This window comes from Mus caroli, unplaced genomic scaffold, assembly GCF_978045245.1.
Source record: "Mus caroli unplaced genomic scaffold, Mus_caroli_1 scaffold_12, whole genome shotgun sequence".
In the NCBI taxonomy this organism is placed as follows: domain Eukaryota; kingdom Metazoa; phylum Chordata; class Mammalia; order Rodentia; family Muridae; genus Mus; species Mus caroli.
This window is the reverse complement of record NW_028227267.1, coordinates 57,082,078-57,096,100: the sequence shown is the minus strand read 5'-3', so window position 1 is coordinate 57,096,100 and position 14,023 is coordinate 57,082,078. Positions and strand designations below refer to the sequence as shown.

General features: G+C 45.5%; 1 protein-coding gene across 2 annotated transcripts in view; it reads left to right on the top strand.

The window, feature by feature from the left end:
* Tnfrsf19 (TNF receptor superfamily member 19) overlaps positions 1-14,023 on the top strand; it is an 89,223-nt gene that overhangs the window by 39,426 nt on the left and 35,774 nt on the right. For both annotated transcript variants that reach the window (XM_021181855.2, XM_021181854.2), the window contains exon 4: positions 5,807-5,985. In XM_021181855.2, coding sequence (XP_021037514.1) covers positions 5,807-5,985 — 179 coding nt within the window. The remainder of the gene's footprint in view (positions 1-5,806; positions 5,986-14,023) is intronic.

Here is a 14,023-nt window from a genome sequence, read left to right as displayed (position 1 = left end):
TGGGGAATAGTGTGTGCGAAAGGAGTTTTAGAGAGTGGGATAATAGTGGAAGGAACATTAAACTGCATCAGGCTGAGTTTGTTGATATGGGCCCTCTACGTGGAGATTCTAGGTTTAATATGGAAGCTCGCACAGAAAAGAAAAGAAGAGGAGAGGAGAGGAGAGGAGAGGAGAGGAGAGGAGAGGAGAGGAGAGGAGAGGAGAGGAGAGGAGAGGAGAGGAGAGGAGAGGAGAGGAGAGGAGAGGAGAGGAGAGAAGAGAAGAGAAGAGAAGAGAAGAGAAGAGAAGAGAAGAGAAGAGAAGAGAAGAGAAGAGAAGAGAAGAGAAGAGAAGAGAAGAGAAAAAGAAAAAGAAAAAGAAAAAGAAAAAGAAAAAGAAAGAAGGTGTCCAAAGTTTGAATGGTTGGTTAAAGCATTTGTCAAAAGAAGGCCTACTGGAAAGAAGTTGGAGCTGCCTGTTATTTCTTCTGTTAGTAGTGAGGAAGGATTTAAGGCGTGGGGAAATTGCAATGCTAGAGTGGATATGCTGTGTAAAACCTAATCCTCCACAATGGGAAGGTCCAGAAGACATGCCCCCTCACTAATCCTATAAGATGCAAAATGCTGAGAGAGGCACCAGCACATTTGAAGAGCTTTGTCATCAACCTTGTGTGTGTGTGTGCGCTAGACTTTAGGGTCAGAGATGCTGCTGCTCAGTTGGATAAATTCAATACAGTAGGTTTAGCTGGATCCTGACTTGGCAGGGGCCAGGTGTGAGTACTGAATGGTCAAAGGCAAGGTGATCATAGTTATTGTAATGGCCAGCACAGACAAAGCAATGTCCATACTGGCCTGACACATAATGGGCAGAATGACTGTAATGGTGGTATAACTTGTAGGACCTTTGGTATTGGCTTGTCAATCATGGTGTTTCCAGGCATGAAATAAAGAAGTCTACTGTATTTTTGTTTGATTTGTATAAGTGGGGGAAAAAACCCCTCAAACAAATGAAAGAAAGGTTACATTGTATCCTGATAGAAGGGAATCTCAGTCTATAACCAGTTTCCAGACTTGACAAGTTTGCAGATCCAGAACTCTTTGATTGAAAGGATGGCCAGGATCCCTAAGGAAGGACATTGATAAAATACCCAAGAGTTTTACTGTTAGCCTTTCTCTGGCCTTCCCAAGAGGGACCTATAGCCTTTTACAAGGATAACTGTACACTTGGTAGAAAGGAAACAATCAGATTTTCTGGGATTAAAGGCATGTGCCACCATGCCCGGCTAAGTTTAAGGTAGTTTTGGCTGAAGTCTGACTCACAATAGGTCCAGTGGTCTTTGAACTAATCCTGTGGTTATTTTCCCAGTCCCAGAATGAATAATTGGGTTAGATACACTTAGATGTTGGCAGAAATCTCACATTGGTTCCCCGACCTGTGGAGTAGGGCTATTATGGTTGGAAAGGCTAAATGGAAGTCATTAAAGTTGCCTCTGCCTTGAAAAATAGTGAATTAAAAGCACCATCAAATCTCTGAAGGAGCTGGAGAAATTGGTGCCACCATCAAGGACTTGAGAGATACAGGGGTTGTGGTTCCCATCACATCTGGCCAATATAGAAGAGAGAGGATTGTAGTGAATGGTAAATGACTATTGAAAAGTCAATCAGGTATTAACTTCAATTGCAGCTGCTGTGCCAGATGCGGTGTCCTTACTTGAGCAAATTAATACATCTGGTATGCAGCAAATGGCTTTTTCTTAATACCTGTCCATAAGGACCACCAGAAGCAATTTTCTTTCAGTTAGTAAGGCCAGCAGTAAACCTTTACACACTTTTGCCTCAAGGATATATTAACACTCCAGTCCTGTGTCATAAACTTAGTTCAAAGGAATCTTGATTGTCTATCTCTTCTGCAAAATATCACCTTGGTGCCCTCTATTGACATTATGGTGATTAGAGCAAGTGAGCAGGAGATAGCAACATATAAGGATAAGAAACACAATGTTTAGCAGGCCTATTTGGATTCTGGAGACAGCACATTCCTCAGTTAAGTATGTTACTCTGGTCCATATACTACGTGACTTGGAAAGCTGATAACTTTGAGTGGGGCCTTGCCCAGGAGAAGGCTTTCAACAGGCCCAGGTGGCTATCCAGGCTGTTATACCACTTGAGATCATATTGTCCTTTAGACCCAATGAGCCTTTACCAGGCCCCTATTGGCAAATTACATCAGAGACCTTTGAGATTTCAGAGCAGGCTCTACCGTATCTGCAGACAACTATTTTTGAGAGACAGATCTCAGCCTGTTACTGGGCCTTAGTGAAAACTAAATATTTGATAATGAGCCACTAAGTTTCTATGCAACCTGAGCTGCCCATCATGAGCTGGGTGTTATTGAACACACCAAGCCATTGGCTAGAACTTGCACAATAGCAATCTATTATCATATGGAAATGATAGATATCTGCTCAGGCCCAAGTGGGTCCTGAAGGCACAAGTAAGGCACTTTGTATAACAAGTAAGTTATACAAAGAAGTTATCCAAATGCCTATGCTCTCTACTCCCATTCTATTGCTGTCTATACCCAGGAATGCTACTGTAACCTCATGGAATGTTGCCTATGATTGGTTAGTTGAGGAAGAGAAGACTAGGACCTGGTCTACTGATGGTTCTACACTGATGGTTCTATATGTTCCTTATGTAGGCATTGCCCAGAAGAGAGCAACTGTCCCATTACAGCTCCTTTTTGGGACAACCCTGAAAGATACTGACAAAGGGAAATCTTCCCAGTGAGCAGAACTTTGGGCAGCGCACGTGGTCATACATTTTGTTTGGAAGGGAAAATGGCCAGATGTGTGTTTGTTTACTCGTTAGTGATTAGGGATGTAGTCAATGGATTGGCTGCTTTGTCAGTGACTTGGAAAAAGCATAATTGGAAAATTGGTGAGAAAGACATCTGGCAAAGATGTGGGTAGATCTCTCCAAATGGGCAAAGGAGATGAAGGTACTTTTGTCCCATTGTAAATATTCATTGGAAAGGTGACTTCAGCAGAGGAAGAGTTCAATAGGTTGAGCCTTTCTGATGGTCAGCCTCTTTCAGCCATTCTTGCCATTGCTCAATGGGCACATGAGCAAAGTGGCTGTGGTGACAGAGATGGAGGTTATACATGGGCTCAACATAGACTTCCACTAACCAAGGTTGACTTGGCTATAGCTGCTGCTGAGTGCCAGATCTACCACCAGCAGTGACTCTGAGTCTCAGGCCTAACAACCATTCCACAGAGTGACCGGACAGCATCCTGGTATCAGGTCAACTACACTGGACAACTTCCTCCATGGACAGAGGAATGCTTTGTCCTTACTGGGGTAGATACTCATTGTGGTTATGGACTTGCCTTTCCTGCATGTAATGCTTCTGCCACCACCCATGAACTTACAGAATCCCTTATCCACTGTCATGGTGTTGCTCAGTATTGTTTCTGACGAAGAAACTCATCTCACAGCAAGAGAAGTCTAGCAGTGTGCCCACGATCATAGAAGCTGCAGGTCTTACAATGTTCCCCGCCATCCTAAAACAGCTGGATAGAAAGCTGGAATGACCTTTTGAAGACACAGCTACAGTACCAATTAGGTGGTAGCAGTTTGAAGGGCTGGGTGAGGGTCTTCCAGAAGGTGGTATATGCTTTGAATCAGCATCCAATACATGGTACAGTTTCACCCATAGCCAGGATCCTTGGTTCCAGGAGTCAGAAGTGGAAAGGGAATTGTTCCACTCACTATCATTCCTAATAACTCACTAGGAACATTTTTGCTTCCTGTTCACACAACCTGCTGGCCTAGAAGTTTTGGTTCCAGAGGACGGAACCCTCCTGCCAGGAAACACAACAAGCATTCCTTTGAACTGGAAGCTGAGACTGCCCCCTGGCCACTTTGAGCTTCTGATGTCCTTAAGCCAAAAGGCCAAGAAAGGAAGAACAGTGTTCAGATGGGTAATTGATCCAAATTACCATGGGGAAGTTGGATTGCTTCTCCACAATGGAGGTAGGAAAGGCTATGTCTGGAGTGCAGGAGATCCTTAGGGTGTCTCTTGGTATTACTGTGTCCTGTGATTAAAGTCAATGTGAAACTAATCCAGGCAGGATGACAAAAGGGTGCAGACTCTTCAAAATTAAAGGTATGGGTCACTCTTCCAGGAAAAGAACCAAGACCTGCTGAGGTACTTGAAAAGGGTGGAGGAAATTCAGAACGGGTAGTAGAGGAAGGCAGTTGTAAATACCAGCTAAGCCCGTAATACCAGTTGCAGAAGCGACAATTATAATTGACATGAGTGTTTCTGTCGTGTTTTGTTAAGAATGTGTTTATACAGTTATTTGAGGTTCCTTTTCTTGATATCTTTATCATGCAGTATAATACCACTTAAGAGAACATCAGTAGTTTCCATATTTAAGTTTTGAGATACCAAAAGAATGTCCCTCAAGGGACATTGCCACCTATTTTAAAATTTATTATGTGTTTGTGGTTTATGAGGGATAGTTACATCATATGAAGTGTAATTATGACCTGGTTAAACATATAATGCATTTGTGATTGTGTGTGGAACTGTTATATTATGTAGGGTGTAATTATGACCTGGTTATTGTTTTCATTTGGAAATTATGCATGACATAAGGAGATAAGATTGTGTCAATTTGACAAGGGGTGGACTTGTGCTAGCTATCCTTGGTTGTCGAATTGACTACATTTGGAATGAACTAAAAACCAAGAGGCTGGGTCCAGCTGTGAGAGACTGTTTTCTTAATTGGATCATTTGGAGTGGGAAGACCCAGTTTTCATTCAGATCTTCTGAGATAGGAAGGTCCACCTTTTATGTGGGCCACATCAGCTGCTGGCAGCCTAAATAAAACACACAGGGAAAGGGGGAAGCTTTTGTTCTCCACCTGCTTGCTCACTCTCACTCTTGCTGGCCAGTCCATTCATTCCTTCATCGACAGTAGAGCCTACATCCTCAGGATTCTAATATATACTGAAGACCAGCTGAGATGTCCAGCCTTGTGGACTCACAAATACAGAACTAAAACCTGGGTTTTATGCTGTGTCTTAGTCATGTGATTGCTATAGGTCATTCTGCTCTCGAACTGTGGGAGTCTGGGTGCCGAAGTGTCCTCGAGTCTTTAATGTCACTCGTCCCTGTAAAAAAAGTGGTGCAGCGTCCGATGTACATCACAGCCTGGGACTTGAAACCTTTAAGTGCCTTGTTTGGTTTGCAGTAATCAGAGTTGAGCCCAGGGCATTCCCATTGGCTAGGTCAGCTCTCTACCTCTGAGCCACATCCCAGGCTCGAGTTTGTGACCCCAGCTCTCTTTGAACAAATCACAACCTTTCTGATCACAGAAAATGCTAATCTGGTCAGAGTTTTAAGGCATCTGAAACCTCTCACGCCTTTATCCTCTGAAGCTGCGCTGCTAATAGCGACATGCTTATTTTCCCGCCTGCCTTGATGTGCGAACCGGTGTCCACTGGCTTCAGCTTCATGTGGCTGGCTTAATTAGGGGAGAAGAAAGTGCCATAAATCCGCCCCAGTGCCCCAGTGGGAGATCTTTTCTTATGCCCTTGCTCACCGCCTCTGGAAGAAAGTGGATTGCTAAGGACCCTTGCGCGCTGACCGCAAGAGAGATTATTAGCCAGGGAAGACACATTTGAACTTACTGAAAGGGCTGCCTTTGTGCCCAGGAAGGCAGGCCTTGGTGGGTCTTCTTTATCCCCACAGCTTCTCCTTTTTGAAACTTGCAGAGTCTGAATAATAGCTGTCTTTTACCCACTAATCCCCACAGGAATGTGGCTTCGGCTATGGGGAGGATGCACAGTGTGTGCCCTGCAGACCGCACCGGTTCAAGGAAGACTGGGGTTTCCAGAAGTGTAAGCCGTGTGCGGACTGTGCGCTGGTGAACCGCTTTCAGAGGGCCAACTGCTCACACACCAGTGATGCTGTCTGCGGGGACTGCCTGCCAGGGTGAGTAGGGCCGTGTCTTCTCTTTTTTTACTTAAATGTTTTCCAAGGCATTTCTCTGTTCCCTCTAAACTTGAAAGCACCGTGGTAAGAACTTGAGGATGTTTGGGCCACAGTTGAAACTTTTGTCTCCTGCCTTCTACAGCCCGTGAGCTTACTCTGTGACAGACACTGGAGACAAGGCAGAACAGTCACACCAACAAACGGGCATGTCCTGCAAGCCTAGAGTTCCTTCCTCCAAGCTACTAAACACAAACACGTGGACAAAAGGACAAAGGAATTGACAGCCAGATTATAAAAGATGGTACTTTTCAAAATGACCATAAAAGCTGCCTGTGGGCATTCCCTCCTGCCCAGGACTAGTCCAGGGGAGAAAGTAGCAGAGATTTCTGACCATGTGGAGTTTGTTTGGTTTTGTTTGTTTTTTAAAAGGCTTATCTGGGCCAAGAGAGGTTCAGCAGGTAAGAACACTTGGCACGTGTGTTCAAATCCCAGGACCCTCCTAGTAGAGAGAGAAAACTAACTCCCTCCAAGTTTTCCTCTGACCTCCATGTGCATGCCATGGCACGCCTCCTCCCCCAAATAAATATTTGAAATAAATGCTTAAAAAGACGCCACCTCGAACTTAACCACATCTAAACGTATTTGCTGCCCATTACCCAGTGTCCCACAATTCCTCTCCCTTTCCAAGACCCCAGTAAGTAACGTCCCTTCAGATTGAATTTTTAGCATGCACATATTAAAAACAATAAACACTGTTTTAAAAATAAAAGAAAAGTTCCATCTCACAGCATTTTCAAAAAAGAGAGAGGCCTGAGAGTGCTGCTGGGTGATTTTGTGCTTGCTTTGTGTATGCACAGCTCTTGAGTTGAGCCCAGGACCCCCTACACATACATACCTCTTTCAAGAGGCCCAGGGAGTCACAGAAAAAATGGGTAGAAGCAGAGAGAGCAGAAGAGACAGGCGTGGATGGGGACAGCCTTCCATGGGCTCACTGAAATGCACCCTGGGAGGTCCACATGTTTCTGCTACCTAAACCATCTCTTGTCAGATGCAGGATTCACCGACATTTCAACCTGTTCTGTGACCGGCGTTTCACTTTCTGGATGCTGTCTTTGAGGCATAAAAGTCTTTAGCTTTGAAGAAATACAACATACCGTTTGCCCCCCTCCCACCGCCATCTGTGTGTTTGGTGTTAAATTGCTGTGTTTTTGCAGCTCCTTGGGTTCTGGATCTCTGCAGAGGGAACTATCTAACTTACCATAACCTCAGCAACAGCACATGAAGAGTTCCTGGAACTCAATAATTCAAAAAGAAAGGCAATCAACTTAAAATAAGCCAAAAGGCTTTGGGTAGGCTTCTCCAGTAATACAAGCGAATGGCAAATCTGCAGAAAAGGCGCTTTGGTCTGGGGAGCCGCAGATCCAAATCCCCTCCATCCCACCCACTGTCGGAGCCAAGGATGGGCAGTTACACGTGTTTGTAGAATGTGGGGGATGGGAACCTCCCTGTATGGTTGGTGGGAATGTAAAATGGGTGGCCACATTAGGAAACAAGCTGACATTCCCTCAAGTTCAATGCACAGACAACACAGACGCAACAGTTCTATGCTTGGGCCTATAAGCAAGAGATCTGAAAACTGTCATGCATGCAAAAATCTGCTACACTGTTGTCTGTGGCAGCATCATACATAATTGTGAGCAAGCTGGGACAACCCTGCTGTGGATTGAGTTGGTCCTCTCCAGAATTTAGACGCTGTTGTGTGATGGCTTAAATGACCTCAAAGTCTGCTGACCTGGCTTTCTCCTGACCTGGTTAAGGACACTGGTGGGGGGACTTTGTCCGTTTCTAGCCCTTCCACCCTCTGCCATGTCAGGACACAGTGTTTCTTCCTTCATGAAGATACAGCAAGAAGGCTGACTCTCATGGCCTGTCTCTGCCACTCCGACCCTGGGCCTTCCAGCTTCCAGACCCATGAGAAATGATTTCTGTTTTCAATATGTGACCTACGTACAAAGTCTGTGGTATTTCTACATCACTCTAGAAAGATATCAGACAAACCCAAATGTCTGTCAACTGTGAATGAACAACACAGGGTGGAGCTGAACAATGAAATAATACTCAGCAATGAAAAGTGAGGAAGTGCTGACATCTCACATATATCTAAGAAATACTGTATTTAATGAAAGGGACCGTCATAAAAGGCTGCATGGCCAATGGTCACCTTGGTGGCATGCCCAGAACGGCAAATCTACAGATATGGAAAACCCATTTGAGCAGCGTGGGCTGAGGACTGGGAAGCATTGAGAAGGATGGTGTGATGGTAGTGGTTAGACCTTTTGCTTCTGGGGATGATAAAATGTTAAAACGCCCATCATAAATAGCATCACCCAGCTCCATGACTGTGATAATGCCACTGGCGTGCAGCCCTTTCAGTGGTTGACTTGTGTCGTATGTGAATTATGTCTTAAAAAGTCTGTCATTTTAAAACGGAACTAAAAGCGCCATAGCTTCAAAACTCTTAAGTTATGACTGTAGATGAATGTAGTTATGACACTTTGAGGGAAATTGTTCTTCTGTGTTGCTCTGAGACAAGATCTTGCAATGTAGCTTGGGGTAACTTTGAACTCTCCATTCTCCTGCCTCTCTCTCCAGACTGGATGGCAGGCATGCACCACCATGCCCAGCTATTCACAGAGTTTTAATTTTATGCGAGCCTAAATTGAAGAACATGCCTGGACCCCCTGGCATGCCTCTATTGCCTGTGATCTACAGTTCTGTGGTGGAAGCATGTCTGTGCGTGTCTTGTCTCATCTGGGGAATGGGGCTAAACTGAGGCCCCCGGTTGCAAATCTAGGGAGGCAGCAGCACCTGAGAGACTGGCTGGAAGGCATGACCTGGGGACTTGGTTTTTCAAAGCAGCCTCCTGGGCTTTTACCAAGAACCTCACTGGGGTGTGCTGTGCACATGCACAAACATGTACACACACTCATGCACTCACACCCCACCCCATACATGCTACCCATGCACATACACACCATACACACACACACACTCAGCCATGGCAAGAGGAGGTTAGATGGCCACTGTAGGTGTGGCCTCCAGGAAGCAGTACACTAGCAATGCTCATGCAACATGTCCTCTGTGTGTGTGTGTGGGGGGGGGTGTGTGTGTGTGGGGGTGTGTGGGTGTGGGTGCATGTGTAGTGTGTGTATGTGCATGTGTGGTATCTGTATATGTGTGTACCTATGTGATGTGTGTAAATGTGTGTGCATGTGTGCGCGCATGTGTGGTGTGTGTCTGCGTGTGCTCACTTGTGTGTGTCAATTGCTGTCTTTGATGCTCACCAGCTAAGTGACTTCCGGGTGTGCTCACTGACTTTTTCCCAGTAACTCACAAGCTGTCATTTGAGAGTCTTAACATCCTGCAGTTAAACGTTCCTAGGAGAGTGCCCAGTGCCAAGTAAACACTGAATAAATATGAGACAGGATTACCCACTGGGGACCTTGTACCCCGCAAGGCTTCAGATGGCTGTGGCCTGGTTTGGGGGTTTGTTTGTTTTGTGTCAGTGTGACACAAACTAGAGTGTTATTTGGGAAGAGGAATCTTACTTGAGAAAATGCCTCTATTAGATTGGCCTGTAGGCAGGTCTGTCGGGCATTTTATTTACTAATCGCTGATGTTTGAGGGCCCAGCCTACTGTGGGGGTTATGACCCCTGGGCAGGTGGTGTGTATGTGTGTGTGTGTGTTTTCAGACACTGTGCAACCCAGTAAGCAACACTCCTCCATTGCCTCTGCTGCTGCCTCCAGGTTCCTGCCTTGAGTGTCTCCTGCCTTGGCTTCCCTCAGTGATGGACTGTATGTGTAAGCTCAAATAAACTCTATCCTCCCCAAGAGACTTTTGGTCAAGGTGTTTATTACAGCAATAGAAACCAAACTAGAGGAGTCGGTATCAGAGTGCCAGTGGGCCTCACACGGTCCACCGTTTCTCTTCTGTGGGAAACTGGAATCCAGTTCTGCAAAGCAAAACCTGGCCTCTCTAGCTTTTCAATGCTTCTGGTGGCCAAGCCACTTAATGAGTACTTCCTCTAAGAAGGTATTTATGTGGACTGTACTGTCACCAAAACCAGGCTGCTAAGTCAGAAGGAGCATTGTGCATTCTTTACAAAGAAGGAAACTGGTCCTTAGAGTGGTGACTGATGCCTATAGTCACCCAGCTGGGGAGTAGAGGGGCAGGGATTCTCCCAGCACTGAGCCTTCTGCTTGAGTAGGTGCCTGTTGAACCAGGAAGTTTCACAGAAAATAACTCAAGTCATCTGCCCATTCTTTGTCCCAGGCCATTCTACCCTCAAGCTTCCCAGTGGCCTCTAGCACTGGAGAGAGCTATCTGAACTAGCTTGCAGACTCCCTGTCCTCTCTCCTGTTACCCAGATCTTTATCTTGTCCATACAGTGAGGTGACAGTGAGTGACACTGTTGATGAGGTTTGGGCTCTTCTGTTAATGCTTCATCTTGTCACTGGCATTGTGCAGTCATGGCCATGGACTGTTGAGCAAGGTACACCCTGGGCTGGCTGACTGGCTTGAGCCTGGATTGATGGCCTGAACAAAGCTGTCACCAAGGTATTTTTGTGTCCACCCACCATCTTGTGCATGGCAAAGTTGAGACTTAGCTTGACTGTGGCTCACAGGCCACAAGCCAGCACACTGTAAAACCAGAGCCACTGTGCTGTAGCTCTGTGTAGCAGAAGAGCTCTCGATGGTGGGTTGCAGAGGTCTACCACAGGCTTTCTTAGAACGGCATTTTAAAACAGCGTTCATCAGGCTAACCAGCCTAGCTTGGATTGAATTCACTAAAAACTGTCTTCTCATAACCACCGTCAGTGACTTTTGCGTCTGTAAGATGTATTTACATGCCAGTGTTCATCACACAGTGAGCAAGCAACGTCCAGTGTGACTTTCTTTTGTCTTTTTATATTATGTGTGTGAAAGCCTGGGGCAGACTTGCTATGGAGCCCCTGCAGCCAGTTAAACCAGACACTCTGTACAATGATTGTCTGTGTTCCTTTTCATTTTGTTTCATTTGGAAAACCTGTTTTCTACCTCACTTGGACAGGAAATGCAGTTGTAATTGTTTCTATGTCCGAAACTATGGTACTTTAAACAAACTAGAGAGAGAGAGAGAGAGAGAGAGAGAGAGAGAGAGAGAGAGAGAGAGAGACAGAGAGACAGAGAGAGACAGAGAGAGACACAGGGAGAGAAGAGACAGACAGACAGACAGACAGACAGACAGACAGACAGACATAGGGCTCAGAGATAAAAACTGTGTATAATTATCTTGGGGTAATGGCTGGGCAGACAAGAATCCATAGAACCCATAGTCAAAAGGCCAACCCTGGGGTGTGTGTGTGCGTGTTTGTGCGTGTTTGTGTGTGTATGTGTGTTTGTGCAGTCCTAGCCCAGTGTAGCCCCATGTGATGAACTCCAGGCTAGTGAGAGAAACTGTCTCAAAAAAAAAAAAAAACAAACAAAAACAAAAACAAAAAACAAAAAACAAAAACAAAACACGAGGTGATAGGAGCAATACCCGGGGCTCACCTTTGACCTCAAATGGATAATGGGTAATGCAGTAAGAAGCTCTGCCACTTCTAATGGGAACAAATCTAAAACTCGATAAATTAGATCATATCCCAGCTACATTCAGTGCTTGGTCAATCTTCTACTTCGGTTTGACTATAGCTTGTTCGTGTAATATCTGATACTGTGGTGCAAAGACAGATGAAGGGGCCAAAAGAATACAAAGTGGAGCCTGGAGATGAGCCCTTGCATCTATGCTTGGTGATCTGTAATGCTTCCTTCCACTGGAGATAGAATTGCAGAAATGGGATATCTACACAGAAGCAATAGAAGAGCTCCTATCAAAGAGATAGCCCATTGGTCACTTCCCAGGGCCGGGAAGTGGGAGTGGGGTGTGTGTGTGTGGGACTTTGGGGATAGCACTGGAGATGTGAATGAAGAAAGTACCTAATAAAAAAAAATCAAAAAGAAAAAAAGAAAAAAGAACTGCCGGGCGTGGTGGCGCACGCCTTTAATCCCACCACTCGGGAGGCAGAGGCAGGCGGATTTCTGAGTTCGAGGCCAGCCTGGTCTACAAAGTGAGTTCCAGGACAGCCAGAGCTATACAGAGAAACCCTGTCTCGAAAAGCCAAAAAAAATAAAAGAAAGAAAAAAAAAAAGAAAAAAGAGCTCCTATCTTACCCTCTGTACAAAATCAACCTCAAATTGGTGTGAAGATCTAAGAGTAAGACCTAATGCTACAGAAATACAAGAAAAAACTTTGTGACACTGGACTTGGAGAAAGTTTCTGGATGTGACACCAAGGCACAGGCACCAACATCGACAATGATACATCAAACTCAAGATCTTCTGAGCAACAAGACAGAGCTAGCACCCAATCCATACATATCCTGGGCAACAAGACAGAGCCAGCACCCAATCCATACACATCCTGGGCAACAGGACAGAGCCAGCACCCAATCCATACACATCCTGAGCAACAGGACAGAGCCAGCACCCAATCCATACACATCCTGAGCAACAGGACAGAGCCAGCACCCAATCCATACATACTGGGCAACAGGACAGAGCCAGCACCCAACCATCACACATCAATGGTTAGCAGATGCCTTTGGAATGAGAGAAAACAGCAACACGTCAGGGGCTGGAGAGATACCTCCCTTGGTAAAGTCCTTGACTTGTAAGTATAAGACCCTGGGTTTGAGCCCCAGAACCTGTGTAGGAAAAGCCAGGAGGAGTGGTTTGTAATCCTAGTGCTCGGGAGGTAGATCCTGAGATTCACTGGTAAGTCAGCCCAACCTAATTGCCCAGTGAAGGACCCTTTCTCCAAAAAAACAAGGTGAAAGAAACCCAAAGAACTACACTTAAGCTTGACTTCCGGTCTCCCTTCTTCATACACATCCACACATGGACACGAAAGTTAAAAAAAAAATCAACTTTTTTTTTTGCAATGTTTGCTAGTTACAACTGTCTGATAAAGGGTTAATGTGTGTGTGTGTGTGTGTGTGTGTGTGTGTGTGTGTCTGTGTCTGTGTCTGTGTGTAAAGAACTTTTATGACTCAACAACAAATATCAACTAACTCGATTAAAGACTGGGGAAGATACTCAAATAACATTGCTACAAAGAAGATCTGCTCCATAGCAGACAAGCTTACAAGGAGACGTTCACGTCATTCGTCTTCAGGAAGCTGACAATCAAATCACAGTGATCTCTCACTTCACACTTATTAGAATGGCTACTACCAAACACAAACTGGAAGAACTAAGGAAAATACGGATTTGGGGGAGAGGCAAAATCTGGCTGCTGTGTACTGCCGGGAGGGGGTCGGCAGCGGGGCGGGTGGCCGGGTGGCGGGGAGTGGGGCTGTGTGGCCACTGGGGAAGCAGAGCAGCAGTCCTTCAGAGACTAAGAGAACTACCTCGTAATCAACAATCCTCCTCTGATGTGCACCTGAAACAACTTAAAGGCGTCCTTTAGCTATATGTATACGCTTGTGTCCATTACAGCACCATTCACAATCTCCAAAATGAGGATCACAAGCAGACAGTGCCAAAGCTGCTGTTCAGATGGCATACGTGGCTTGGTAACGGTTACAGGAACAGAAGGGCAACTAAGGAGCTGCTGAGTATACAGTAGGGGCTAACAGGCCCGGAGCCTCAGCCTGGCGAGCTGAGGAGGTCTAGGGCTGTGTCTCCCAACTGCACACCTGAAAAGGGCACACCTTTCACCTCAGACCTTGTGGGATAGAAAGAGGAGCGTAGCCTGAGGCCAGTCAGGACACCTACTGGCATCCTGTCCCTAAACAAAGACAAACAATAGTGAAGGGAGACTTCTTATTTAAATGTGTCCTGTTAAACATTGTAATATGTTAATGTAATAAATATTGGAATATATTTACATATGAGCATCATGGCTCACACCTTTAGTCCTGGGAAGCAGAGACAGGTGGATCTCTGAGTTCGAG